The sequence below is a fragment of the Prunus mume genome, linkage group LG2, assembly GCF_029339155.1.
Source record: "Prunus mume cultivar Tortuosa linkage group LG2, ASM2933915v1, whole genome shotgun sequence".
NCBI classification, from domain to species: domain Eukaryota; kingdom Viridiplantae; phylum Streptophyta; class Magnoliopsida; order Rosales; family Rosaceae; genus Prunus; species Prunus mume.
Window position 1 is genome coordinate 110,778 of NC_142699.1, and position 24,429 is coordinate 135,206.

General features: G+C 37.2%; 2 protein-coding genes, 1 long non-coding RNA gene and 1 pseudogene across 5 annotated transcripts; 2 read left to right on the forward strand and 2 right to left on the reverse strand.

Moving 5' to 3' along the window:
• Window positions 1-75: 75 nt before the first annotated feature.
• Window positions 76-10,302, reverse strand: LOC103319324 (uncharacterized). The gene is made up of 17 exons (XM_008220853.3): window positions 9,847-10,302; window positions 9,670-9,760; window positions 9,461-9,579; window positions 8,907-9,097; window positions 8,587-8,797; window positions 7,595-7,832; window positions 6,952-7,376; window positions 6,341-6,452; window positions 5,929-6,128; window positions 5,422-5,768; window positions 5,036-5,132; window positions 4,744-4,962; window positions 2,820-3,059; window positions 2,126-2,335; window positions 1,521-1,790; window positions 1,165-1,368; window positions 76-591 (listed from the first exon to the last, which is right to left on the reverse strand). Exons 1-17 carry the CDS (start codon window positions 10,117-10,119, stop codon window positions 427-429), a joined length of 3,612 nt encoding a protein of 1,203 aa, XP_008219075.2. The 5' UTR covers window positions 10,120-10,302; the 3' UTR covers window positions 76-426.
• Window positions 10,118-13,088, forward strand: LOC103319325 (putative pentatricopeptide repeat-containing protein At1g02420; annotated as a pseudogene). The gene is made up of 4 exons (XR_016124213.1): window positions 10,118-10,172; window positions 10,271-10,482; window positions 10,571-10,629; window positions 12,278-13,088. The product of XR_016124213.1 is annotated as a putative pentatricopeptide repeat-containing protein At1g02420 (transcript).
• A 1,444-nt stretch (window positions 13,089-14,532) lies between these two features.
• On the reverse strand, window positions 14,533-18,281 carry LOC103319326 (uncharacterized). 2 transcript variants are annotated; one of them, XM_089046822.1, is made up of 5 exons: window positions 17,694-18,000; window positions 16,459-16,905; window positions 16,274-16,332; window positions 15,469-15,984; window positions 14,533-14,841 (listed from the first exon to the last, which is right to left on the reverse strand). In XM_089046822.1, the coding sequence occupies exons 1-5, from the start codon at window positions 17,944-17,946 to the stop codon at window positions 14,686-14,688; spliced, it is 1,431 nt and encodes a 476-aa protein (XP_088902948.1). In that variant the 5' UTR covers window positions 17,947-18,000; the 3' UTR covers window positions 14,533-14,685. The 2 variants fall into 2 exon arrangements, with proteins under 2 accessions (XP_088902948.1, XP_008219076.2); XM_008220854.2 differs by having other exon boundaries at window positions 16,274-16,905; window positions 17,694-18,281.
• A 1,079-nt stretch (window positions 18,282-19,360) lies between these two features.
• On the forward strand, window positions 19,361-20,331 carry LOC148919365 (uncharacterized). Its single transcript, XR_016124498.1, has 3 exons — window positions 19,361-19,658; window positions 19,965-20,054; window positions 20,146-20,331. It is a non-coding gene; the product is annotated as an uncharacterized LOC148919365 (long non-coding RNA).
• The last annotated feature ends 4,098 nt before the right edge of the window (window positions 20,332-24,429 follow it).

Consider the following 24,429-nt stretch of genomic DNA (forward strand, 5'->3'; position numbering starts at 1 on the left):
TGCGCGGCAGCCTCACCCAAAATTGTTCTCCTGTCAGTAAATGCCACTAGACCAGCTGATGAGAATAAAAGTAGATGAGGTCTAACATGTATTGTATTTAATTGCATCAAAGCTTTCTATAAATGTAGCTATTTGAACCCTACGATATAAAATGACATTTTAATTTCATGGTCTCATCCAATCCAATGTACCTAAAAAACCACGTACTTGGATGCCAAAGAATGAACATATGATGCATGTTGAACGTTATGAATACAAATTGCATATTGACAATTCCCACAAGTCGTTTTGATCTCAGCAATCCCTGAGGTCATGTTTCTGTGAGAGTATCAAATCCTAGAGTATCTACCGCGTTTTCTTTTCCGGCAGCACACTGACCTAGTTAACTCAAGACACAGAAACAGTTGGCAAAAGTTTGTGCATCCATCAGTCCTCTGCATTTCTCCTGATTTTTTTCTTCAGTTTGTCTTGCTCCCGATATCTCTCTCGTCGTTCTTCTCTCTGGCGCTTTTTCGACAATTGCTCTTCTTTGGCTTTATGCACTTCAATTTCTTTCCTTTTTTTATCATCCTTTAGCTTGCGCTTCTTTATCTGCAAGAGCCAAAGTGAAGTTAAAATACTTTAAAAAATAATAGGGTGATGATAAGGGACACTCTGTGGCATAATATTGTCACACCATAAAATACCAGCTGTGTATGCGCTCTGGTGTAAGGGCAACATAACAAAAAAGACAAATAAGGTCCTCATAGCATAATTGCACTCTAGACTAGCCCTACAAGTTTTCTCCAGAATAAATATAAATTAAAATTGGTGTCACTCTCCAGAAAGTCTGAGGTTTGCCTCAAAGGTGTTTATGCAAGTTCCATGCGTCAAAACTCAAAAGCAATCCTCCCCCAATTTAAATTTAATGCGGCTATTCAAACAAACATTTCCAAACAGCTACCGATTGCCAAACAAAGTTAATTTGTAACCACAGAAAAAGTCCTCCATCAAGATCTTGGAAGGTAAATTAATCTTTTTGGAGTGCCTCTACCAGTGTGGGGTCTCTCTAAGTGTGGCTGTGCATTAGTGTTACTTACCCAATTTGGCTCTCCAACAAATTTAACCATCAATTATGCACTTGGCACGATGGTTCAAACACAATAATTGTCTTAAGGTGCATACCTTCTCATTTCTAATTAATCGAAGATGTTGAACAAGAGCATGAACTTTCCGTTCATGAGGTTCCATGACAACAGCTCTTCTATTTTCAAGAAGTGGCCTTCCTCTACTGGGTATATCCTTAGGCTTTGAAGCAAATGGTAAAGCAGCCTGCAATGACTTAGGAACCACCAATGGGTTGAACTTCTTCAGCTTCCTTTCAATGGGCTGTTGACACAAGAACATGAAATTAAGTACCGTTGGATAACACACAAAAACTGAAGAAAGAAAACAAGCAGTACTGCCGCGGCAGAATTGAGAGAAACCATGTACCACTGCAATAAGCAGCCTCACTGTAAGTCCCTCATATCATAGATTACCTTGTACAGTGAATCTTTGTTAACAGGAATAGGAATATTATGTTCTCTCCTCAATTCAGCAGTAGTTTTCATCCCTTGCCAGGTCTTATCACGAGGTTGCAGTGATGTCGTCAATGGGTTGTAAAACTGAGGAACTTCAACTTGGGTCCAAGCACGCAAAAAAACAATGTCACTCATCTTAATTTTATCCTCAAAGGTGCACCTAGCTATCCCTTCTTTTGGTTGTCCACCCATCTTTTTCGGTTGGTTACCAATTTCTTCTTTTGCAGCCTGTCGAGATTAAAGTTATTCAAAGTTAATTAAAATAGCATCATGGATCATATGAGGAAATATGCCTATCCACGCTCAGAACTTTAATTACAATGAAGGTTGCTAATACGCATATGTTTCTGTTACCTATATATATGCACTATGCAGTAACAACACCAGCTCAAGAGTAAAGATGAAATGAAAATCATTCCAATTAGACGATGGCTCTATTCATGCTTTCATATATGGTATGGAAGAGTTTAATTGCCAGAATGAATATTAAACTGGCAAAATCCACATGGACAAATAAAAACTGCACACAAACAATATATGACATAAACATCAAACAAGCATACCTTTTTCACCTGCCCCCGAATGCCACTGACAGTTCGAACAGCAGCTCCTTCAAATCGAGCTATTTCAAGATCTGACGTAAACATATCTTTTACAAGTGCAGTGTTCTTGAAGATCTTGCAGGGGTGACCAACTAGTTTGAGTTTCTTCACTATTCGTGATGCGTGGTTGAACTCAAGCACAACAGCAGTTGCTGTGATCCTAAACTGCACCTGCCAGACCAACGAATGTAGCTAATGAAGAAAAAGGTATAAACATAAAATTCAAAAAAGTTAAATGAAAAGACATAAATAAATAACACATGCATGGGAACGAGAGAGGTGGCACTGAAAGTAGACTCTTTGACCAAAAGGCGCAGTACACAACCTAAGAAAAATATTTATTAAAAAAACACTTAATATAGAATTTAAGAAATAAAAGGAAACACAATTATTGATTTACAAAGTGGTCTGCAGATCAGATTGGAACACCATTTAGTAATTCCATGGTTTAAACCGTTCCCTTTCGATCTCATTGAAAAGTGGGCCTCACATGTGACCCTCAACTTAGTCCTCATTAGATAAATCTCATATGGAAAATATTCAAAGCTTTCCCTATGCCAATCCTAAAAATTTCGAAGGGATTTTAAGAAACATAAAAAATAAAAATAAAAAGAAGGAAGAAAAAAGAAGAAGAAACGAAAGAAACATGTCAAACCTGATTGTTTGATAAATTCTGGAAAGCAACCACACCAGTATTAGGAGGGGCAAGAGGGCCCCAAAACATTGCAAGGCAATGCATGTGTTCAGGAGTGTACTTAAGCATGCGATGCCTTCCATTACGATCTTCAATAGCATAAACAGGTATTGTTTGGTACCGCCTCCACCCGATAGAAACAATAATAGGATCGCTAGTCTTAAGTACTTTCTTGTGCCACCTATGCCGCTTTAACCTGGCCTGGGATAAAGGGAACAAGACATCTGATGAGATAAAAATTCTTCAAATATGCAAGAACATTGAGCCCATAGGGGATCATGTGCAATGAAAGAGTAAGAGCATCCACAATGGGAGGGTGTATAAGGGGGTGTATGTTAAATATACATCCCTTATCACCGGAATCATCTCCAATGAGGAGATGTAAAGGGTTGTAAACATACATCACCACCATGGAGATGTAAAATAAAATGCACATTTGCATCTATTTTTACATCTTTTGCAGGCAGGACCCACCCAAGAAAAGAGAGGAAAAATGAAGAAAAGGGGATGTAAAAGTGGCTTTACATCGTTTCCCATTTGAGCAAAACGTATTTACACCCCGGAGTGTAAAGGGATGTAAAAGTGGCTTTACACACCCCCCAACTGTGCATGCTCTAAGTAAGCTATCACCAAGAGCGACTGCCAATTATGACCTTAACATGTTTTAACATCTAGCTCCTACATGTCGTGTTAAAGTAAATGAGGCAAAAAATTCTAATCTGGCTCTTTCTATGTGCAGAAATCATTAGGAATCCATTAGTTTGATCTATACATTGGTTTGCATTTATCAGAGAAGCAGCCTTCACTCACTTCAAGCTTTATCATATTTTAAATATAATTGGGACCCGTAGAGTAAATGACAAGTCATTTTCTTTGAAAGTGAAAATTAATGTAACAAGTTAATAAGAGCAGTAAGTGCTAGTTTTCAGTAAATTTCAAAAGGCAAAGAAGTCTATTAAACAATAATGCAATTTCAAATTCACAAAAGAACTGGTAGCAACACCAGTGGTTAATAATATAATAGCCTATCATTGCTATCCATCTATCTATAATATAAAGTGAGCTCCTGTTAGGGTGTCACTGTATTTCACCCAATGTTTTAAAACGCGAAGGCGTAAAGCAATGCGTTTTACCGAAAGCTTTGCGAGGCGCCTAGCAGCGTTGAGGCATAAGCATTTTGGGTTTTTTTTTCAAAATTATTAAATGATAAATATATAAACATATATTAAATGTAAAATTATAAAAATAGTATAGCATCCTTGGGCATTCTTTTCTGGTTCTTTATATTTTTCTAGGCCCTGTATAGCTTGTTTCAGTTATTGGGCTTAGGCCTCACATGCTAGTTTAAAAGAAATGCCCTTTTTTTCCCAAAAAGCCCATTTTAATACTATTTGCTTAAGACCCAAAGCCCATTTTAATACTATGCTTAAGCCTCATTTACAAAACCTGTTTTATGCCAACGACATCGTTAGTTATATAAAAAAAAATTAAGCCAGATCATCATCTTCTTTGCGGTTGCACAGCACCAAGTTATCTTCTCCTTCCTCTCTCCCTCCTCACAAGCATCGCCACACGCCTCACATACGCTCCAGTGCGCCTCAACTGTAAATCGTGCCACCAGAGGCGCCTCGACGCGAAATCGTGGACGCCTGCACCTTTTAAATCATTGATTTCACCCAATACTTTTTTTGTGTCTAAGTTGTCTAATTGTCTAAAAAGGCCCTATGAATAATATAATAGTTTGATTAAAATACGACCACCCATTGACTATTCAGTATCATAAAATAGGGGAGCTATCTTACACATGCAGCAGGGAGGACTAGTATAAAACAAAACAAACAAACAAACAAACAGTAAAATGTGAATATTTCTAATGTACACTAACCTGCATGTGTCCGACATTTTCTTCACCAAGACCAATTCCTCCAACCAAAATAGGATGGCAGGGGTCAAAATATTCAACCATCTCATAAGGGACATCATGAACCTCCAACCTTAGGTAAGTCCCTGTCCGGAAACCCTCTATCTCTAATCGGGTGGCCTCATCCAGGTCATTGAGTTCAGCTATATTCATTTGCTTCCGAAGTTCAATCTCATCCTTCAGCTGGAAGAACCAGGCATGAGATCCCACTACCTTGGACTGCACAAAACAATCTTAAATATGCGAGAAAGTTTACCTTATCAAAATAGCCACTTTCTTTGGATTGATCTCTACCAAATTTGCCTTCGTGTTTATTCTCAAGCTCCTCTTCAGATGACTCAGCTCCATCAAACGTATATCAAATTAAGGGCACAAAAGTAATTTCAGAATTTATCTACCAATGCAACACAGTACATACAACCAAACCGAAAATAAAAATGCTCGCATACACACAGAATTACTATTAGAGCATCATATATGGACAAATGCAATATATAACCAAGAAACTATCCCAGCTTAATCCAATTCCAAACTCAGTGGAAAAAACAATCAACAAAATTCTTCCTTGGTTTTTATGGTGGAAAAGCAATATGTAATTCTTTGAAAAGTATATAAAGAAAATATTTTTAGTGAAAAGGATATTGAGCATCAAACTTTGCACGAAGCGCAAGCTTTTTCAGCCTCCTCTCCTCTTTGGCCAAATCATCTTCCTTTTGGTGTGCATCATTGCTTGCATCATCGGAATGATTCCCATCATGCTTCTCCCCAGTTTCTAAATCTTCAAAGTCACCATACACAGCATCATCATCTTCAACTTTAGCCTCAGCAGCTTGATTTCTTTGAGAAGCTTTCGACCAATCACCAGTAACAAAACGATCACGAATACCCACCCTAAGCTTTTCCTCTTTCCAGTCTTTGAGATTCGAATAATTTGTGAATTTGGAACAGTCCTCAACATTCCAATTTCCGCCTTCTATTCCTCCATGTTTCTGGAATAAACGAACAAAAATGATAATATGACAGCGCTCACTTCAGTTATGGAGGTTATCCCAATAATTTTGTTGAGATTGGAAAGATATATAAATCCCTTTGATGTTAAAGCATGCACATCTTACTGTGAGATATAAACAAGCAGTGTCTCAAACAAACCTTGTTTCCTTCTCCTTTTGGCTTAAAAAAGTCATCTCCATCACTTTCATCATCTGCACTACCATCATGTTCTTCATTGATAGAAGTTGCTTGTGTCGATGTAGATTTCCCATATACAAGTTGCATAAGGTTAATAATTTGTCTTGAGGAAGTCCTTTCTACCAAAGATTCTTTCCACTTTGCAATGTTTCCCATCTCATCTAAGAATTGAGACATTAAAATATGTAAGCAATTGATGGATGACATTTTCAGTTATATACCATTTTCTTATAAATCTTAGTTTTTATCAACATACATAATATAGGACCGTTCACCCAAAAACGTTGTATCTAATACAAAAGATAAGCATAGTTCTTCTTGCTCAGAACATAAGAATATTACAACATTAAAAAAATTGGAAATTTAAATTTACCATCTGTTTCATGAATATCTTCATCTTCCTCTGAAGACTCTGAACCAGAAGATGCATGAATATCATCCTCATTGTTGTCATTGCCGTCATCTTCAGCCTCTAAATCTGAATCCTATAATCGAAGAATATGCATAGAACATGAGTATTATTAACTAGATCATGGATGCTAAATGTACACACATTTCTGGTTTTCGCTAATTATATTCATATCCATAAGCTGAAAGGTGAAGAAGATATGACAACTAGAGAAGTATTAATAAGTATAACATCTATTATACATTTATCAAACGTTCAATTCAGAATGTACATGTTTAGTATCAGAAAATCATGACCAAGTAATCCATGAGGATCAGACATGAAATAAAGTAAAAAATAAGAAATTCAATAGAAGATTAAATTATTAAATTCAATAGTTATTGAAGTTATCTTATAACTCTAATAACCAAAGTGGCAAAAAAATAAGAGCTGTTTAATGTGTATAAGCCTCAGCAAGTGAACTTCAATATTTGCCTGTAACGTGAGACAGACAAACACAAACCAAACACAAACAACATATTTTTCTCCAAATGATGGTTCTATTCAACAGAGATGATGAGTTTAGCTTTGTTCACCTCCATATCGTTACGATCAAGGTCATTTCCAAAGATAACTTTTCTCCTTGACCTTCCATCATGAAACTCAACATGTTCCTTCAGGTGATCTTTAAGAGTAGCATCGTGATCCGATGCATCTTTATGAGCTGCTTCATTCTTATCTGAAGATTCTGATTCTGAACCGTCAAAATCCTCCGCATCACTTTCTTCGGCAGAACCTTCACCTTTGGTTGCTTCCCCAGACTGATATTCCTCAAAAGACTCTATTCTACCAATATGTTCTCTAGATTCATCAGTATCTTTTCCATCACTTTGAGCCTTTGACAATAAATTAGGCTTCCGACTAAATAGATTAATGAAGCTCTCCTCTAACTTTTCATCAACTGAATATTTTGTGTTCTGAAGAGATTTTACCAAAGCCACACCCACATCTTGGCACTTGCCTGTTACACAGGAACACGAGTATCAAGTGATGAAATTGATGGCAGTTGCAAGAAGAGAAATAGAAAAATGTGTCATTCAAGAAAGAGATTTTTCCGCTTCAAAAAATAAACTAGGGAGAGATTGCAACTGATATACACCATGGAATCAAAATAAATATATGTATCGTTCCAAATGTTACCGACACATACAAATATGCATACAGAAAAAAAAAATTAACCTTCATTTGTTGCTTCACCCTTTTCATCAATGTTGGAAAACTGGACAAAGTGGTCATTTATGTTTATATAGACAGCATCTTTATCATACAGGAGATCCCCAAGTCCAGACATGGGTGCATAAAACAATTTTTCCTTATCACGCAGTCCCTTCTTTTTGGCAGCTGAGGGTAAGGGACAAGGATCAGCTAAGCCTGTCATACCAGCTAAACTGTAATCCCCAACACCTGCAATATGAATCTGATGCACAATGCAAATCAGACAACAATATATCGTTAAAAATTAAACAGCAAGATAATCCATCTATGAATCATATTTTCAGAGTTTGCTGCCTTCCCTACGAGACTATGACTCCAATTTCTATTCATTCTGAGAAATATAAATATAATGATGAATGAAAAAAAAAAAAATAAAAAGGAACACCGGAAAAAAAAAAAACCTACAAGTCTCCGGTTCCATTAACACTAGTGTGCCCTTCATGCATGGATGGAGCAATCAACCCCTCATTGCACACTCCCTCAACAAAAAGCCCCTTTCCTTTTTCATCCTTCATGGATTGTTCTTTACAGCTTTAAGTTGCTGTACAATTTTATATAATTAACCCGTTTCACATTTTTTATTAAAGCTTGTTTATTCACTCTATTATAATTTAGTTATCTATTCTCCAAAATATATTCAACTGAAAATTTGCTCTGGTAACATGAAAACATTTATATTGAGGACAACTGTATGTGTATTGCATGAAAAGTACTATGAATCAATACCCTTAGTTTTTAATTCTTTTGTCAAATATTTTCCTTCTAGTTTTATTGTTTGGAGTTGCCCCACTAAAAGAAATTTATGGCTTCATCCCTGCATTCGGAATTCATGGAGAGCATTAATGGACCTCTCTTAACATAGACCTGGGTTATCAGCTTTCCTTCCAATTAAACTCGTCTGTTTACATAAATTTCTAAGGGAAATAAGCCAAGAGCTCTATAAGTCAAGCACGTACCTTTGTTCCTTTTTTCATGTTACAGCCCCGCAAATAACCGTACAGTGTGACATTTCTATCGCATTTATTATTCAAACGCACTTTTTCAGGAGGAGTGACATCTTCAAAACGATCTACTAAAACATAAGGATGAGCAGTTCGCCAAGATAAAGGATGGAACTTCATAACAGATATGAAACGTGCCAGATTGTGAATTTCACGTTTGACATACCTGTTCATTAAAGCAGAGGTAAGTTAGCTAACAAAAAAAAATGCAACTCATAATAGTTGTCAACTTTCGCAAGTGACTGGATCATCCAGTACAGAGAGTGACAACTTACTTTCCATGAATGAGACCAGATAAATAAAACAATTTAGCTCCATCATATATTTCAGTCCAGAAACGATGTTTGAGGTGCTGCTTTGTTTTCTTCAATTTCTTTACATCTTTAAACTTGTCAAGGTGAGTAAGAACTCCCATAACCTTTGGGAAGCCATGAACTTGCAATATGTTCAGGAATTCAAATGTCTCCTGTAAAAGGAAATAAAGCCAATACAATATTATAATATTAATGTCTCAGATATCATATTGATGGATAATGTGATCAGTCCGATAAAGGAATTGAAATATGTAACAAATGATGTATCAAAAAACCCAGAACATCCACTGAATAAATATTTACGCAGAGTCATCTCGGGATACATAATAATGACTTCTATGATGCGCGCACACTTGTGTGTTTGTTTGATACGTATGACAGGAGTTCAATTCATAAACATTCTAAGACGAATGGGGTACAATTTTTGTTGGCATCAGGATTTCCATTGAAGTTTAAACCATCCAAGTGGAGACAGTAGAAGAAAAGGTAACAAGATCAATCGTCTCAAGTCTCACCATTTCAAAACCATAGCTTCCGTCGATTAGAAGTAGTGCTAAATCAGCAAACTTTGCAGCATCAATCATACCATTGATATCATTTGGGCACTCCACAAACTGCACCCGCCTTTGCTTCCCTAACAGAAGCAATCAATCAAGAATTTAACGAACAGTGCTCAATCTAAATCAAACTAAATCAAATCATTGCAATGAATGAATCAAGGCACCTGAAACAATGGTAATCGGGCCTCGAACCTCTGGTAAACTATGCTTGGTATAATGCTTCACAAGAGACTTAATCAACAAAGACTTGCCAACCTAGAAATCAACAATGAGGAATTAAAACAAAAAAATTGGTCTGAACAAATTAACAGCAGTTTGAGGGAGAAGCGGTAAGATATTACCTTGGGAGGTCCATGCACCAGAACAACATATGGAGGTTGTTCGCCATAGGAACGATCAATGGTTGGGACATGAAGCCTGCGCTGCTCTTTCTCCACGGAGCGAGATTGAAGACGCTTGGCTTTCACAGTTGAGCTAAAAGCAAATGCCTTTGGGTTTTGCTTCTTGCCGCTTTGGGAAGAAGCGTCACGCTTCTTCTTGTCGGCCTTGGAACCCGACTGCCTGGACCTATGTTCCTTGTGCGACTGCTCCTTAGTTCCGCTATCTATGGCCATGGATGGTAACCTAATTAAGAAACCCCAGCACCACAGCTTCACCAACACTGCTTGTATGCTTTGAAAACATCAATGAAAGAGTAAAGTGGATTTTTTTATTTTTTTTTTTGGGTAAGGAGGAGTTAGGGTTTTGGTAGGGTTTTGCAGATAGCGAGAGAGGAGGGAGGGGACTTACGGGCTGTTGGGTGTTTTTTCTTTTTTCTTTTTCTTTTTGTTTTTTACTTTTCTTTTCTTTTGTTTTGGGCTGTGGGGTTTTGGCGGTTTTTTTTCTTTTGTGGCCTCATCGAACGACCTCTCCTTCATTTCTGCTCGGCGCTCACTCTCTCACTCTCAGTATCTGGCAGCATCTCTCTCAAGATTCAGGTAAGCTTCCGCTCTCATCTCTCTCATCTCGTGTTTTAGGTTGGCATCTCAGCCTCTCTAACTCTCTCTCTCATCACCATCCTCTCAGCCTCTGTGTCACCTTCGATTGAATCTCAAAGCAGCTTGGGTTAATGAACTCTCTCTCAGGTAAACTTTCTCAGATTCTCTCCTTCAATTAGTGTTTTTTTGGTAAAATTGAAATTAAATTAGGCCTTTTGTGTGAAATCAAATTGGACTTCGGTTTAGGGTTTTTGACATTGAAATTGGGGCTTGTGAATTGAAATTCAAACTAGGCATAAACTATATGCATGCTGTTTTTACTAGTGAATTGGTTTCCATCTTCGTAACTGACTGTCTATGATTACTGTTTCATAATTTTATTAGTTTAGAATTACTGAATTACTTAGGGACATATATTTTCTCGGAAATTTCTAATGATTTCACTCTTTGTATTTTAGAGCGTCTGTCTCTATTTGAGTTTTTTGTTGCATGGGACATTTAATTACATTTTCTTGCCGTTGTTGTTTCCTTTTATTGTGTTTGATTCTTTTAGGCTGCAGATGAAATGTAATGCATCATGCATGTTATGTAGTCTATATGCCATGGGTAGAATTTAGGAGATCATGGCTGCTATTCTAGATTCCAGTTGGTAAAACAATTGAGAGTAATGGTTTTTTTTTTTTTTTTTTCTATAGGTGTTCAATGTGTTTCCTTGCTGAATTATTTTTCCTTCAATTCTTCCCCCTCCGTTTTCAAACTTCATCTCAATGAGTTTCTCTTTCCAACACACATAGCATTGCTTAGCTAGAGAGTTGAGAGCCATCTTTCCTGCTAATTGTAAAATAGAGCTTCAATTTCTTCCTTCAGCGCCATTTCAACAAAGATGATGACAATAACAGTGAAGCCCCTCTCATCCCAATCACCATTATTCAAGTACATCTCGCAAAACCCAGTTTTGTTTCTCTCTCGGTTACTCTGCTCTGGAAGCTCAACTAACGATGACATTGAGACTGTTTTTCGTATAGTCAGTTGCCGGAACCATTCTAAAAACTTGAAGCAAGCATTGAAATCAAGTGGAGTTTTCCTCTCAAATGATTGTTTGATAAGGTTCTAAAACGGGTTAGGTTCAGCCATGGAAACCCTTTACAAGCTTTGGAGGTTTTCAATTACACTGGGAACAGAAGAAGGTTTTATCACAGTGCCCTTTCACTAGATACTATGCTTTATATATTAGGAAGAAGTCGAATGTTTGAAAAAACTTGGGAGGTCTTAGTTGACATTAAGTATAAGAATAGAAATTTGATAACCCCACGGACTGTAATGGTTGTTTTAGCTAGGATCGCTAAAGTTTGTTCGGTTAGGCAAACTGTGGAGTCTTTTAGAAAGTTCAAGAAGCTTGTGCCCGAATTCGATACAACTTGTTTCAATTCTCTGTTGAGGACTCTTTGTCAGGAGAAGTGTATAACAGATGCTAGGAATGTGTATCATAGTTTGAAGCATAACTTTAGGCCTAATTTGCAAACTTTCAATATATTTTTAGGGAGTTTTACTAAAACACCCAAAATGGGGGCTGAAATTATAAAAAAACCCAACATCCAAAACACTTTATAAACACACCCAAAACCCATCATTACACACACTCAAAACTCATTTATAAACACACCCAAAAAATATACAATTGTTGATTTTGGGGTTGATTTTGGGTGTGTTTCTATGTTTAAATAGTGTTTGGGTTTTTTTATAAATACATGTCTAGGATTGGGTTTATTTATAAATTTGTAATATTTTTATCCAGGTGGAAGTCATCTGAGGAAGCTGAGGGATTCTATACGGAGATGAGGGAGATGGGCGTGGAACCTGATATCGTTTCATACAATTGTTTGGTTGATGTTTATTGTAAGAGAAATAAACAAGGCGTATAAGGTGGTAGAGCAAATGCGTGATGAGAATATATCACCTGCTGTGTTCACCTATACCAGTATACTTGGGGGATTGGGGTTGGTTGGTCAGCCCAATAAAGCCAGAGATGTATTGAAGGAAATGAACGAGTGTGGATGCTACCCAGATGTTGCAGCATACAATGCTGCCATTAGGAATTTTTGCATTGCAAAGAGGCTTGGTTATGCTTATGGGTTGATGGATGCAATGATGAGTAAGGGTTTGAGTCTAAATGCAACTATATACAATTTGTTCTTTAGGGTTTTCTTCTAGTCAAAAGACTTGCAAAGCTCATGGAGTGTGTATGGCAGAATGATGCATACAGGGTGCCTTCCAAATACGCAGTCTTGTATGTTCCTGATCAGGTTGTTTAGGAGGCAAGAAAAGGCAGCTATGGCATTACAGCTGTGGAATGATATGGTAGAGAAGGGTTTCGATTCTTATATATTGGTATCTGATGTGCTGTTTGATTTGCTTTGTGATTTGGGAAAACTAATGGAAGCAGAAAGGTGCCTCTTGCAGATGGTAGAAAAGGGGCATTAACCTAGGGCATGTTTGGTATGCCTCACTATGCCTCACTGGACTGGACTGTGCTATATAATACTTAAAACCCATGTTTGGTAAAGAAGGGGATTAACTTAAGTGGGATTGTATAGTCCATCAGTGTAAAAAACCCCGGTAATGTTTCATTCAGAATGATCAAGGTTCTTATGGAACTGGCAAACAAACATGAGGCCCTGAAGAACTTGACGGAGAAAATGGCAGTTTTTGGCACATCAATCCATCTTCTGGAGAGTACAAAGAGCTCAACAGAGACATCACACTCAGAATCACTTCTAATATAAAAGTGTGTGGGTTACTGATGGTGTTATGGAATTGCTGATGCAGAAAATGTTTCTGATTGATATGGAATTAGAAACACTTGATGGCCCTATTTTTAGAGTAATGCCATTGCACGCTATGGTGAGGCTCGGTTTTAAGTTCCTTAATTTATATCTAGAAATGTTGTTATGTTTAAATCTAATTCTATGCTTGCATTTGCTGCACTGACTCAGTTATAATCCTCTTTGTGGTCTTCCTTGATTGAATATGTAAGTGATGTGAGGGGGCTGTCTTGCACTTGTAAAACTCCCCGGTTAATTAAATGTATCCTTTAAAGCTTCCATTTATTCAATTTTGACATAACATGCTGTTTGAGTTAATGAGATGTTAAAAATCTACTGTTACTCATAGTAAGGTGACTTTGGATTTATAATTGGGTCTCATTTTTAGGATTGTAGGCTTAATTTGCATGAATTTTAAAGCTTTAGAACATGCATTAGGAATCTTTACTGATATATTCATTAGAATGCGGATATGATTTGCAATCCACATTCCCTTGAAGTGCTTATGATTTTTGCCATTGTATTGTTGGTTTTGACAGGCGCATGCGCAGCAATGGATTGATTTTGCCGGTTATTGACGAAAAGTTTTACCTCTGAATTTCCTCATGTATAGAGAGATGCTTTTCGATCTTTAGTTAATCGGCGTAACTTTCGCAGAATCTGTATTTAGTGGACGTTTGATGTCAAACCGTCTTTTTTTCAGAAGGGAAACTCTCACGTACAGTTTTTTTGATAACCAGAGACTTTTCCTGTTCTTGGATTTCCCTATTTATGTATTTTAAAAAATGAGGGATTACTTCTTACTCATCTCATATGCAGCTAATCGACTCTGGAATGGAACAAAAAAATAAACAAATAGATAGATAAAACGTAGCCGCAGAATCATTATAAGTCGCTGAAAACGTAGCCCCAGAATGAGCAACAACACTCAGATGTTTGATGACATTTGTATTTAGTGGGTACTGATTTATTTGTAATTATAACTATTTAGGCTGAGGTGGATTCTCTCTCTCTCTCTCTCTCTCTCTCTCTCAATGAGATGAGCTATAAAGGTTGAATAGTTAGTAATGGAATTTTAACCACGCAATTGGGAAATGTATAAAGGCCCAGTTCGATCTTCCATTGATTTCCGCATAAAATAAAATAAAACCAAAACTCAAAAAGGGCAAAAGCAAAGTGCAAGATCACTGTGACATATCTGCTCAACCTCCCACATAACAAATGTAAGTTATGTAACAATGGCATTTCATATAGGTACTTGGAATTTGTATATGTATAATGTACAAATACTTCGACATCTATTTACATGATTAAGTAATGGAAGGCTTATTTCAACTATAAATGAAAAAGAGAGGAAAAGTGTGACCATAATGGAGAGATTTCAATAAGAGCTAGAACCATCTTCAACACCTTCAGGAACGAGTACATCAAAATCACTTACAGTCCATTCCGCAGTCTCTCCTGGGCTACTGACATATATTTCTGTACCAACATTAATCGAAGACCATACCCTCCGTGCTGGTTTTGTTCCTGGGTCCTGTGCAACAAGATCATGAACACCTAGGTAAGAGGAGAAAATGACTGACTACAAATAGTTTCTGCAGTCAACTAGGAGAATATAGGCTTCTACTTGAGGCAAAGAAAAATTATTTTTCACTAAAACCCCCTAATAAATAAAACAAATTTGAAATAATTATATGCGTTGTGGGGAAATTTTGTGTTGTTAGTAGTACTTCCAACTTTTTTTGTAATTTTTTTATATTTATATGTGAATATGGACTTAGGGGCCCCATTTAAGGGGTTGACCTAAATCGATGCAACGACGAGGGCCAGCCCTGCCAGTGGCATCCTTGTCATCCCAATTACAAAGACTTGTAAATAATACCCAGCAAGGCTCTTTAACCATCTGTGCGGTGCATTTTCGTGTTTGCAGCTTTCATGCGTTTAGCTGTTTAATGCAGAGGGTGCTTGTGTGGGATGCATGATGACTCAACTTTTTTCTATGACTGGACACAACTTCGCATGTGGGAATATTCAACATGAACAAGGTAACAAGCTCCAAAAAGCAAATTTCATATTTCGAAGAACAAAAACCAACTGAAATACCAAAAGATTAATGAAATGAACTCTCAATGAAAATTTTGGAGCAAATACTGAATTATACCAGGTAGAAATACAACCGGCTAGAGAGGGCCCCCACATCAAGCTCCCATGTCCTGGGGTCTCCAACCCATCCATCTCCTTGTTTAGCAGGATAGCCATGTACAGCCCATTCAGGATGTGGAAGAATTTGTACCAGTTCTTGTGCTTGTGGATTGCTATATGGGTCACATATGTCATATGGTTTCTCCAGAAATTCAGCATTTCCAGGTGTACAGTAGAGATGATAAGCAGAATATGGAAACCGAGATGTTTCGTTTCGATATATTATATCACCAGTACGAGTAACATGGTAAGGAGGGCAGGAAACAAGGTTATCCGGCCGACACCAGCTTGTAGTTTCTGGATTTATTATCATTTCACTGTATCTAGTCACATCTGTCAGAACATTACCATCACATGGTTTTCCATTGTTCTTCCAACAGCTTCCTATGTCAAGGAGATAAAATTGACTGTTGGAGCCTCCTCCACGCTTAACATCTAGTGTCAATCTTACTTTAAAATGCGGAGAGACTGGCAGCTGAAAAAAAAAAAAGTAAAATTATCTATTAAATGCTTTGAGGTGTGACTTCAAACTTCGAAATATTGACGCATGAGGAATAGAAATATCAAAGAAATAGTATTAAATAGATTTCATCAAATGTACAAGATTTAGATTTACATAAGAGAGCATCCAGATTTCATTTTGTATGTTTGTGGCCAGTCAGAATAGTGAACAAAATAAAGAAAAGAAATAGGGGTACTTTGAAGATGTTTTGAGACATGAAATTCTAGTGCCCGTGAGTAAGAATTAAAGCTGTGGAACTGACCTTTCTCATGATGCCACGACCATCATAGTGATAACCACCATTAAGTCCTTTTGTTGCATCTGCACGAAGATACAACATAAGCCAGGGGTACTTTGAAGATGTTGTCAATCTATGCGAGAAAATCCAACTTCCTGTGCCCAAGTTTTTCTGCCATGAGACTGAAAAGTAGGAGTTCTTCCCTATACCTTTGCTCAAATCAGCATCAAGATCATAAGTTCCATAAAATCCTCCAATTAAAGACACTGCTCGGTCACCATAAGAAACCAATCTTGAGTAGTTATGGTAGACAAGTGGCTGATTCATACAACCTTGACCAAAACATGGAAAATTCCTATCCGTAACAATTCTGCTTACCGGCTTGCCATTTTCAGGACAAAGAGTAGTGTTTTTGTCAAAATTTCCGTTCTTAAGCATGACCATCCAAAATTGCCATGGATCTGATGAATTCTGAACCTCACATAGAGAAGCAAGATACAGTTCCTTTTCCTTTGCATATAAGTCAGGGTCTGTGTATGGCTTAAAATCCCTTACAGGAAAATTATCACCAGCCCGTAAGTTGTTGTCTGATTCATTTACTCTGTGATGAATCACACACTTACTTTCCATACCTAGGGAGGTCCTATCCAAATGATCTGATAACAGAAAATATAAAACCAAAAAGGATCAATAAGAAAGCAAAGTCTAAGTGACACAAAAATTACAAACAATGTACTTCAGTATTAGTTTGGATTAGAACTAATCCTAAATATGGTACATTGATAGTGACATGAATTTACAGAAAGAAGTAATCATTTCATAGTACAATCATTCTACAGCTAAGTTCAGGCAGGCTGCATGTGTGTAGTTGGTGCTGAAAGAAGCAAGCCACAGTCACAAATTAAGGAATCAAGTTTTAATTAGCAACAAGACAGTTCCAAGTTCGTGAATTGTACCAGAAACTATTGGAAATAACCAGCAGAAACATAAACATGCTTGAAAAATACAGACCGAAATTCGTACTAATTTCAGAATGTGTGGTGATTTGTGTAAATTTGCATCATCCAGAAACAATTCAGGAAAACTGAGCTGACTAAAAAGTACACTAGAGTCCTATTATTGACCGTGAAAGTTCCTCATAAGTTGCCTGAAATTGGGTTACATATAATAATGGGTCTCATGCATTATCTAATGGGAAAATCCCAATTGAAGAAAGAACAAAAGCAGATTAACCTACTAACTCAAAAGCAAAGACAACCATTCACCTCTTATCAAGAAGCTAAAGCAAGGGTAATTAATGATCATTAACTTCATAAGCCAAATAGGTTTTCCATCAATACATGCATACATAAAAAAGAAATTTGTGAAACTCTAAACATGTCAGTATTTACTCAAACACATTTGGGTACTTCAGTTATATTTTTTGCTCTGAACTTGAGCATACCAGTAAGAGAGCAATCAATATCAGCACAATCGGCCAGCCTGGGGCTGCCCATGTTGGGTGCTTCCATTCCAACTTCATTGCAGAAGTTCCAAGCTTCCAATGCAACTCTCATATTTGGGTTCTTCATTCCTGGGTCTCCTATTGCTGATATGTACTTCTCTGAGACAGTGCTTACAAGATCACCCAAATTCAAGGCAAATAGTTGACAAACAAGAACAGAAACAACAACCGAAGCTGAGTTGAGAAGACCCATTTTTTGTAACTGTAAGGAAGAACTGGATCATCTGGTATGTAAAAACTCACTTTGTTGCATCAAGGAAGAGAGAGAGAGAGAGAGAGAGAGAGAGCTTTTGCTTTGAAGCAAAGTTGCTGACGCTTGCAGTGTTGTTGGTAGTTTTCACAGGGACATGTGGATGGTCTTGCGAGAAACCCAACACATGAATTTAGGCCCACGTGAAAGCTAACAAACAAGAATGGGCTTCTACTGCAAGATGATGGCATACAAAGTGTTCGAACAAATTTCGTGAAGGGATTCAAACGCAAAACCTCGAATTGGATATAAGAATAATTATTATTAGGGGTAATGTTAGGGTTATCATATTGTGTGCCACTTCTTTATAATAGTATTTTCTTTCGAATATGATTATTGATAATTGGTGATTATAATTTGATTTACGTGCATTTGAAAGGTGAATGGTTAAAAGAGAGATTATTTGAGAAATGAGAATCACATGTTAGTGGTGGAAAAATTATGGAATTATTGGGCTGAGAAAGTAATTATGGAAAAGAAGGTATTGAGAAAGATCTTTTGTGTAGTTGAGTCTAAATTGGATTATGTTTCCTCATACTGGCGCTCTTTTTCTATTATTTCTTTCTGCCATATCCTTAATAACGGGTTGGTTACACCTACAACCGAAATCCTTACATGATGCATTTTTTTTACAATTTTTTGATCACCACGTCTGTATTGTAAATATGCAGTTACGAATAAAATTGGCATTGTGATTATTTCATTGTATATAGGTCAAATTAAGTTTGTATATTTATTTGATCATAATTAAGTGATTATTTCATTGCGTAAAATTAAGTTTGTATATTCATTGTATATAGGCCAAATTATTTATTTGTATAGGTCAAATTAAGTTTGTATATTTTGGTTTGTTGTTATGTGCGGGTGGACAGGGAGACCTTCATGGTTCCTCCGCTCTCATGATGGAACTTCTAGCTATTCGTCATGCGCTCAGTGAATGTTCTCACTTTCATCTAACATAATTAATTGTGGAGTCGGATTCTCAAAAGGGAATCTCAATGCTTAATGGTCGGGTTACAGTGGACTCAGATCCGAGGGAATTGTCTTTGATATCCAAAGCTGGTGGCTTCTGTCTCTTGTGTTTGCTCCTGTGTCCCGCAACCAGCTGCCCATTCTCGTCGCTGGTTTTGTTTCTAAACAAGGTAATCATGTGTTTGAGATCACCTTGAACCGATCGGCTCTTAAATTTTCTTGCCTCACGTAAACCTTCTCATTCTATTAATATCATTTTCCAGCGTTTTGAAAAAAGAAAAAAAAATGATTAACCGATCCTTAAAATGATGAAACAAAGAATGAACGGTTCGAATTATGAGATGACTAGTTAACACCATGTAAACATACTGGACCAAGGTTTTTTTTTTGGGTGATTCTATTGGCACCCCATTAATTACTCTTTACACCCCATACTAATTTTAAATATAAATAACCTATTTTACCCTTGTACACAATTACCGTTAAGGACAAAAAAAATTAAAATTAAAATTAAAATTGCTCACTACACCCCACATATGTTCCTGCAACCCTAGTTTGACTTTTTTCTCAAACTATCATGTTCCTAAACCCTAAACCCAAGATTTATAAGTTTATACTGGTGAAAAAATATATTGTATTTATTCATGAAGGGTGAGATTGAAGTTAGAGACGCTTCGAATGAGGTACGAGTTTATTTTTTGGCGTTTTGCAAGTTTAATATTTCATAACAGTCGCTGGTTGTGTTCAGCATATCAAGACTAACGCGATATACTCGTGGATGCCACCGAACTTTGCATCTTTTCGTTGATTTCACCGTGAGAACTTAATATTGTGGGGATCCACCGTAAGATGGAACGTAGTTCAGTGGTGTACTACCGAAATTTTACCCGCGTTTCAGTGGCATCCAACCGAAATTTATTTATTTTTTCAGTAACTTATTGCCAACCACAAATTTAATCCAAGCTATTTTGATCTTACTCCCATTGAAGGAACAAAATCAAGGTGACGCCCCTCATGAAGGCAACAATGTGGGAACAGAATGTGTAATGAACTATAGTGATCAATTCACAACTTATTCGGTAATTATTTATCTGAAATCCTTTTTAGTATCATTAACGTGGCATTAATGTTTCAAATTTTATATTTAAATAATATGAGTTTTATGTGTAGATATTCAATGGTAGAGATGCATTACTTCGATGGGCTCGTGAACAAGGAAAATTGAATAATATTGTCATTGTAATTAAAAGGTCTGATTATGGAGGTGAGGGCAAGAGGAGACCTCATGTAATACTTGCTTGTGAGAGGAACGGTAACTATAAGTCTTGCAAGTCTAGTGAGACAACTGATATAAGATCGGATGCAAATAGATATATGAAAAAGTAGACACTCGTACCAAGAAAATGATGCCTATTCTTGTTAAAAGGTGTCAATATTGGTGATGGGGATGATTGGAAGTTGGAGGTGGTTTGTGGAGTACACAACCATCCTATTTCAGAGTATCTTCAAGGTCATTCATTTGTGGGGCGACTTACTGAAGAGGAGAATGCCTTGTTGGTGGACATGTCTAAGAGTTTGGTGAAACCCAGAGATATTTTGGTCACCATTAAAGATAGAGATGCAATGAATGTTTCAACTATGAAGACAATATACAATGCTAGGATCCGAAATAGAACCAAAGAATTTGCTGGGAGAACCCAAATGCAACAATTGCTTACTAAGTTATCCGAACAAAATTATATTGAGTGGCATAGGACATCTGGGGATATTATAACTGACCTGTTTTGGACACACCCCATTAATATTGATATTTTGCGCATTTCCATGTGTGTACTTATGGATTGCACCTATAAGACTAATAGGTATCGCTTTCCTACTTGCAAATTGTGGGGTGACATCTACGAATATGACATTCTCTCGCTATGATGTGTATATGTGAATGCCGAGAAGGAAGACAATTACATGGGCATTGACTCGTTGAGGAGTTTTGTTGATGGATAATTGTCTCCTGTGTTATTGTCACCGATCGAGTTAGCACTCTGAATTCTATTACCTATTTCCGAAAGCACGACATTTATTATGTAGATGGCATATTAACAAAGGAGTGTTGGCAAACTGCAAGAAGTTATTTGGGACCCTCAAACAATGGAAGCAATTTAATGAGGATTGGAATACTTTGGTTGGTTCAGAAACGGAGGAGGAATATTGGCGTTGTTTGCGACATGATTGAGTCTAAGTTCAGTGAATTTCAAAAAGCTCTTGAATACATACATGAAAATTGGTTAAATCCATTTAAGGATAGGTTTGTGGCCGCATGGACAGACACTTGTATGCATCTTGGATCGACGACCTCAAATAGGTATGTATTTTAGTCAACTTTTGATATGTTAATTTGAAAATTTATTTTGCTTCAGGAAAATTTATTATTGTTATCAACAGAGCGGAAAGTGCACATGCAAAGTTGAAGCGACACCCCGCTCAAGCCAACTTAACTTTGAGAGATCATGGGTAACTATACACTCATTGTTAGAGCTGGAGCACACAGAGATTAAGGCATCTTTTGAAAAGAGTCGATGTTTTATTCAACATAGGTTCAGGCATCCGGAGTTGAGAGAGTTAGTAGGTTTTGTTTCTATAAAGGCTTTGAGTGTAATTGTGGTGCGAGTTAGAAAGGTAAATTCAGTTTACTTATTGCATGTACATATATGGTTTACAGAGTTAACATTGTACTTTTTTTGCAATCAGGTTAGATAGATGGGGTGGATGCTTTATCATGTGGTTGTGCTATTCGTCGAACCCACCAATTACCATGTGCACATGAAATTGCGGAGTATAGAGAGCGTGGTGTACCAATACCACTTGATGTCGTGCATTCACATTGGAGGAAATTAGACCTCATCAATATAGGAAACAGTAATCATGGCACAACTTCACCAGGAAGGTCACAACTACAAAGATTCAATATGTGGTATGAACAACAAGATGGTGAGAAGAAGAAACAAGTCCACATGACACTGGAGGAGTTAATGAACCCTGGTTCTACTGCACTTACTGAACCAAAAGAGAAGTTGAAGACCAAAGGGAGACCGCGAAAAGTCGATACTTCTACTCGTCGTTTGCCATCTGCATTTGAGATTGCTGAGGCCTCCATTGCTCTACCTAAAAATAAACCAAAGCAAAGCCTGACTGCCTCACTCAAAATAAAACCAAAGAAAAGTACCATTGCAGTGCCAAAAAAAAGAAACATGGTTGCTTCTAGTTCCATGTTGTCTAATCCAAAAAAATTTAAGGTATGTACTACAAATGTTTAATTTTATAATGTGTTATTACCATATAACTAATATTTTGTTTTATTTTCAGCTCTATAAGCCTCGCGAAAACCAATCAGCATTCGATACATATATGCATATAGAGAAATTCCCTGAGGGTATTAGGAAATATATCACTCACCAGACCGAAGTTCTTCCGGATGGTAATCGTGGATCCGCCGAATACACGATGTACTCTGAATCTGTGGAAACATTGAGAATCGCGCCCGAATTCATGACAAACTCACATACTATCACCGTATTATTGCAATTGTTCAGTAGCCTCTTCATCAGTCACTCCTAAGTACTTAACTAACAACTCAAAATTTGTGTCGTCATCATCTCCAAGAGGAGCAACCGCTGCACCAGACACAGGAATGCCTAAAATAGATGACACATCATCCAATGTGATGGTCATCTCACCAAAAGGCATGTGAAAGGTGTTCGTTTCGGGATGCCACCTCTCAACAAATGTAGACACCACAATCTTATCAGCATTCCGATAAGAACACCTAATAAGGTGCTCTAATCCAGACCTCTGAATGTACCCTTTGAATATACCATTATTTGGATTACCCCACCAATTCCACTCACGAAGGGTAGATGTTTTCGACATGCACCTAAGGGGCTCACGTTCCTAGTTAAACAATAAAAACAAAATTAAGGTTAGTTACCATGAACTAGATTTATATTCTACCTTCTATTGTCACAGTAAAACGACTTACCTGGTTATTCCAAATTGTAGCTGCTATGTGAGTTTTAAAACTCGTAAGTAAAGATGGATCAATGGGACCTACTCGAGATGGCTCAGTAGGCTCGGCATGTACCTCAACATTACTATCCTCGAGCAGGCTACATCTTCAACCTCTCGCACAACATTACTATAACTGCAGAGGAACTACATCTTCAACCTCCAGTATCCTCAATGTGATCTTGGGAGCCGTTTCCCGCCTCCTCGCTGAGGCCGTGGGACGTTGTCTATTAGGTCGTGATGATGAAGCTTCAGTAGTACCCCTGCGAATCCTCTTCATATCTAAAAATAAAAAATATTAAGTACACTCAGTAACGTATTCGGTACATAATCACTGAAAAACGGAAATAAATTCGGTGGACAATCATCGAAAAAGAATACATATTTGGTGGAGTACATAAAAACCGAAAGAAATTCGTGGAGTCCTGAAAATAGAAACAGATTCGTGTACTACCACCAAACAAGGTAATACTTCGTGGTAACCCACCGAAAGTACATGTTCATTCGGGGACTACCACCAAGCAATGTAATAATCTGTGGCAATCCAATCAAACTAGAATCCAATCTGTAAAACCAGGTTCGAACTACCCAGAACCTTGAAATCAAAATCAAAATCAGTATCAGACTTTGGCTTTTCAAAAGTGAAATCAAATGTAGGCTTAATCAACACTTAGAAACGTAAATATATAAATCAAATTTGAAATCAAACCTTGAATAAGGATTTGTGAGAACTTGACCTTCAATGGCTTTTGGGTTTGCAGAGATGGAGATGGGTGTGATGGTTCTGTTTCAGAGATGGTTCACTTTTGGTCGGAGGAGATGGCAAAGGGCTTTTCGATGGTGAGTAAAAGATCCATGATGGCAAGGGATGAATTCTTCAATGTCACGATGCGTAAACGACAAAGGAATTCTTCAATGGTTCGCTGGATGGAGGTTGGGTAAATGGGATGGGGTGTGGTGATGGGTGTGTCTGCAAGAGGAGAGAATTTTCGGAGGGGTGGCTGGATATCGATGGGGTGGGGTTTGATTTCGATGGTGGCTAAAGGGAAGGGGTTTTTGGGTAGTTAAGGAATGGGGTTTGATGAGGCAATTTAGAAAAAAAAGGTTTAATGAGTAATTTGAAATTTTATTAAAATTTAGTGGGTGAAAATTATGTAAAGAGTAATTTATGTTCTATATAGGATTATTTATTTTTTTTTTTAAGGCAAAAAAAACTAATTGGACGAGAGTTCAAATTGACTCTATTAATGTTGCATCTCTATAATGAAAATAATCCGCATAAAAAAATTAGTGAAAATAAAAGCTTTGTTTTGTGATCTATCTCTTATCTTCTTATTTTTTAACGGATCTCTCTCTCTCTCTTCTCTCTTTTAACGAAGGATGTTTTTATAAATA